The sequence below is a fragment of the Zerene cesonia genome, chromosome 12, assembly GCF_012273895.1.
Source record: "Zerene cesonia ecotype Mississippi chromosome 12, Zerene_cesonia_1.1, whole genome shotgun sequence".
NCBI classification, from domain to species: Eukaryota; Metazoa; Arthropoda; class Insecta; order Lepidoptera; family Pieridae; genus Zerene; species Zerene cesonia.
In genome coordinates this window covers 2,464,641-2,470,260 of record NC_052113.1, presented here as the reverse complement: position 1 = coordinate 2,470,260, position 5,620 = coordinate 2,464,641, and the positions used below count along the sequence as shown (strand labels likewise).

The 5,620-nt window shown below is 30.2% G+C and overlaps 1 protein-coding gene across 1 annotated transcript; it reads left to right on the top strand.

Moving 5' to 3' along the window:
* The first annotated feature begins 1,146 nt into the window (after positions 1-1,146).
* LOC119830927 lies at positions 1,147-3,846 on the top strand. The gene is made up of 3 exons (XM_038354116.1): positions 1,147-1,266; positions 2,185-2,349; positions 3,766-3,846. The coding sequence occupies exons 1-3, from the start codon at positions 1,147-1,149 to the stop codon at positions 3,844-3,846; spliced, it is 366 nt and encodes a 121-aa protein (XP_038210044.1).
* Positions 3,847-5,620: the final 1,774 nt, after the last annotated feature.

The following is a 5,620-nucleotide window of genomic DNA, read 5'->3' as shown; positions in this document are numbered from 1 at the left end:
AAAAAAAATAATTTAAAGAATTATATTCTTTTTATAGCGTCATTACGCTACACGCTCGAATTTAATTTCTTTTTTAACATAAAAGTAAAGCAAAATCTGTGTCATAGACAGTAAAGAATTTGAGAATTGATGAATATGAACAGCCTTCATTATAACATGATACAATGAGGATGCGACCTCAATTCTCCGGTTTTGCTATAAATCTTTTAAATCACTCATTCTCATATTTCGATTTCATGGTTACAAGAAGCAGTGAGTTTATCAAGAGTTTATAGAGATGCATAATATCTGAGCCTTTCTTTAGGTACACTATTTTGTTTTTTATTTTAAATATGTGAGAGTATCTTGGGCTTCATTGTTTAAAACGGGGTAGATACATATTCTATCATATAACGGTTTACAAAAAGTTTGTTTTAGAATCAAATTATTCTTTTGATTATAATATTTCGGGAATTTGGCTATTTTCAAATCTTTATAATAATAGCTGTTTTTGCTATCCACAGACTGGTATATATTACTTCCAACAGAGTGATAAAATACGTAAGTTGACGTATTTCCAAATGCCTTAGATACTTGAAACTCTGCTCCATATAGGCTTAAATTGTTGTCCTGGAAGATTAAATTAACTAGAAGATTAAATTTGAATAGCTTTTCATCTTGTTTTAGCTTGATTAAAAGAGACATATGAGCGGTCACTCGCTAGCGTCAAACGCGAGATAGGCACACAAAACAATTATTTTAGATAAGCCACAGGGATGTGTGTGCAACTTCTATAGGATTAAAAACAAGACTAGGTTACTGGTTCACATTGACTTCTTGGATCAAATAGTAAAATTTTATAACTTCAAAGAAATAAAAAAAAAATAATGATTTTAATCATGAAGCATCTATAAATATTGTTTCCAATTCTTCTTCTTATTCAATACTCGAATATTATGTAAGAACGCACGCTAAAAAACGGAGAATCTCCTTTTAAAAGGGAAAGAAAAAATAACGACTTAAGGTGTGGGCTAGCCATCATTTGATATATTTTTGCCATTATTTGTATGTTAACATATTGAAACCTTTCTATGCACTTTTAATATACTCAAAAAATGTATATAGCTGTTTGTCTATTTTTTCCAGAACTCAGGTTATGTTTTCAAGATGATGTCGGTAAAGCTGTTCTGTCTGTCCGTGTGTGTTGCAATGGTGACAGCCCTCCCCGCACCAGCTATCCTTGATGAAGAATATCCTTTAGCTGTGGAACCTTCAAATATGCGTGAGGTAAGTTATTTATAATTTTAAAATACTGTGCGTTTGAGTCGTTTGTGTTCTGTCATCCAAATAAGCATTGTATGGGTATTTTTAAGGTACCTTTTCTAAAACACTGACTGTAAGAAACAATACTGAAATATTTATAACTTTTATGAGCGTTTTTTGGGTACAAAATATTCATAAAAATGAGCCTAAGATTTGCATGCCGCCAAAAAGCCCGTGTCAACTCTTTTTAATTGAAGTATGCAAATAGCTCATTCGTAACGTATGTATGTAGGTGTGAAGGGTTATTTAACACTGTCGCCTATATACTACATTGTTATGTGGCTTCGCCCGTTTCATGTCAGTCATGGGTTTGATGAGTCGATGGGAAGTTTAATCCCGATAAGAAGTAAAGTAGCTTATAGCGTCCTATCTAAATATATGCGGAGTCCAAACATAAATCATATTATAAAATCATTCTCCTGCGCCATGAAAGTAAGACGAACGAACAAACGCTATTATTTATTATATCGCATTTGAAATATTTATTTATATATATTATTAGGTATGGCAATATTAGGAAGGATGATACTATAAGATTATTAGTGATTCTTTATCGCTTTAGCAGTTTGGGAGGTTCAGTTTTTGGTAATTTTAAAATTTTGATTTGCATTTGCATTTTCGGCGTTTCAGCGTTTCGAATATTTGAGTATCAAAATTCATCTAAAGGAGAATATATTTTTATGCGATATCTACATTGTTTGAACATTAAATGTTTTTTTTGTTTTTTTCTTGTTTTGGAGAATATTCAGTAGAAAGTGTGCGGCACAGGAAGTATCTACCGACCATTAAGGAATCAACGCCGCTGCGATGTTTACTGTACGCGTCCGCTTAACAAGAGGCTGAGTTAGAAATAAATGCTTATGACATTTAAAACTGTTTCAGCAAGTGATAGTACCTCATAAAAGGGCAGCATTGGTGTTGGACAGATTGCTTGTGGCTCTACAGAAGGCACTAAGGGAAGATGGGACGAGTCAGCGCTTTGATCCGGACAGAGATGGGCCGAGGACTGCGCCGTTACGTATAGCTAACTACGATGGAAATGACATGGTAATGACGTTTCTTTTTATTATAAATACTTGTAGTGAACTATTGAAAGAGGTTCTCAAACATTCTAAGTTTCCAATAATTTTATAATTTCTTTTAATAACCTTCTATTAGATATTAATATTTTTGAGATCTAGAATATTCCAGATTGATAATAATATTTACACATATTGAAAGTTATTTTAACGCAATAAACCACTGTACCAATTTTAAGTACATTTTAGAACGTTCCAGATTGCGAAAAACGATTTTAAAATATTTTGGACCACCCCTACAGAAATGTATATAAAATTTAGATAACATTATATTATATGTTTTGTTTCGACAATATCAAAAATCGATATATTCAGTTTCGAAAATGTCCTTTATTTTTACTGGAAATAGAAAGAGAAGGATTTTGACCCCAGGATATTAGAAGCTGCCCTTTCTCAATCTAAAAACTATATTTTTAACTCGAACTTACAACGTCAGCTGTGCACTCATGTTATAAAATACAGTGAAATGTCGCTTTAACTTTTAGCTTGAATAGTTTGTATATATAAGTATATATATAAAGGTATCTGGTACAGATATTTTATTATGTTAATCCATAGGTAACACATAGGTAGGCTATTTGTTACCCAAGTAGCACACCAGAGAAGCAGCAGACTCCAGCTTCTAATAAATATATCTGCTGAATACGATTTGCTACTTCTTTATTATCATATTTTAGCAATAATGATATTATGCTATAGTATATTGGTAATGATCAAATATTTAAACTTCAGAAAACTTATTTCATTTATGGTTTGCAAATGTTGAATGCTACAATCAACATATTGAAAATGTTTGAATATTAAATTTTGTTACGTATTTAGTACGTCTGTTATTTAATTTGGACATATCTATGATTATATTATAAGGATTATATTTCTTATTTTCGTAATTTTTGGCCCCATCCTATAAATAGGGACTCCGCCAATGTCCAGTATTTGTGGAAGAGATATGACTCAAATGTCAGACTATTAAACTATACTGCTTATTCCAAATCATGGTGTTCGTTAAAACTGAATAGGCAATTAGAACTGACTTCTAAAAGATAGAATTACTCCAAAACTCTTATATTATGTTAATACATAAAGCTTAATAGCTAAGTATAAAAAAATTAATTGATAGTTCAAGCTTCTTGCTTGTTAAAATTGATTGCGTTCCTTTTCCGAATCTGTTTAGAATACCAATCACTACATAGTATAAAACAAAGTCACGTTGATGGGATTTTTTATAGATAGAGTGTGTGATAGAGAGTGTAAAATAACGTCTATTAAACTACTCCGAATTTATCGCATGCGAAGCCGCAGCCAAAAGCTAGTAATCTCTAATTTAAAATTAAGAAAAAGTAAAATCTATAGTTAAATTAAAGACGACTTTTAATGTTTTCAGACGGGCTTACAGCGTAGAGGCCAAGCGAGCGGTCGAGGCCGAGTGCTTCGATGCTACTTCAATGCTATTACGTGCTTCTAACACCAATAATTTAGTATTATTGTAAATTAATTTGAATTTCGCCTTTATACCCATGGTCTATAAAAGCTGTAGCCATATATCAATTATTATTATAACATGAAATATCAGATATGCCAATTTATTAAGTTTATTTGTTAATTGAATAAGAATTATACAGTACAATTTTAATGAATAATCGTACCAAAAATTATACAAGGAATTTTATTTCTTAGTGTACATACAATATTGCATATCTTAAAAAGCATTTAACTTATGAGTATTTCAGATAGAAATTAAATTTAACTAAAATAAGTTAAATGTCCTAAAACTTTTTATTTCTTTTTATTTGAAATAAAGAATTTTCATAAGAAGTCTTCTCGAAGAAATGGAACATACATATCACAATCACAAAAATCTGTATAATCTTGTTTGATATCAGTTTGTTTATATTAAAAGAAATGTGTATTAAACCTTATTTATTATTTTCATTGTACATACTAAATAAATAGATGTTAATGGTCATTATTTTTTATTATGTTCAATTTAGTATGCGAATAGCAACATACCCTAAATATTAAATTTTGTTTAATAGTTTATACCTAGAGAAGTGAATGTAAATTACATTTATAATATGAGACTACCTACTTAATTGCTAATCGGCTTAAAATTATTTACACCTGCAGATTTATTTAGTTTTTAGTGGACCGTCAATGAAATCGCTCGTATTATTATAGTGGTGGTGGTAGTTGTCTCGAAATACAAAAATAGTGTATATTGTTCTATTAGGTACACCCATCGATACAAGGATTAATTAACTATGAAACGGTTTCAAGGCGAACGAGAGTTTTTATTTTAAATTAGCTTTCAACCCGCAGCTTAGCTCGGGTAATCTAAATAATTGTGTACTTATATTATATTAATGATTCATAAAACATCCATATTGAATAACATACTTACAGAAATGATCTGGTTAATATATGTATGCTGAAATATCCTAAAATTTGCTAAAATCCAAACAAAAGTATCGCTTTATAGAGGACTGTTTGCTCCCATTTCTATTACATTGATATTATTTAACGATTACGTGAGCCAATACTTTATCTTTCAAAATTCAATTTAAGTATTAAAACAACACTTAAACTTTTAAATTCTTATACAAAACAAGCGTATATACTCTATCCAAACTTAAATTACTCTATTGGATATGAAAGCAATCAAAAAGTTTGATCAACTTTCAATAACAGCGCCATCTAGTATTATTGTTCGAGAGAGAAATGACCAAAGACAAGCATAGTCTGTATTTTAGTCACGAAGGAGATAGATGGTATTGCTGGTACCATCACAATCAGAAAGTTATTGAAAGGCTATTCTTTTTATTATTATGATAACTGTTAAACAAATTCGTTAAAAAATATGAAAAAAATTGAATCTTCATTACATTAAAAAAAATAATTTTCCATTAATTTTGCGTTCAACTAGGGTGCTGCTGTTCAATTTGTAATTCAACATAATTATTTCAGCAAATCATATCCCAGTTATCGATAATTCCTATACCAAAGATGTAGGTTTATTGTCGATCATCATTATTATCATAAATATTTATCATAGTATTTATTTATTAATAATACGTGCTTATTCATGTCATGAAAAAAACGTGTGTAATAAAAAAGGTATAGAATTCCGTCATTTAATCGTATACAATCGGTTTTTTTATGCTAGAGCGGCCAATTGAGCCTAATGGTAAACGATCATCACTGCCCAAGAAAGATTCCCCCGGTTTCTCTACTTTCAAATT

Bases quoted from the DNA above. Each gene is read 5' to 3' on its own strand.
- LOC119830927 (XM_038354116.1), top strand. From the start codon at position 1,147: ATGATGTCGGTAAAGCTGTTCTGTCTGTCCGTGTGTGTTGCAATGGTG. The intron at 1,267-2,184 runs GTAAGTTATTTA...AAACTGTTTCAG, and splicing joins AACCTTCAAATATGCGTGAG to CAAGTGATAGTACCTCATAA. The intron at 2,350-3,765 runs GTAATGACGTTT...TAATGTTTTCAG, and splicing joins ACTACGATGGAAATGACATG to ACGGGCTTACAGCGTAGAGG.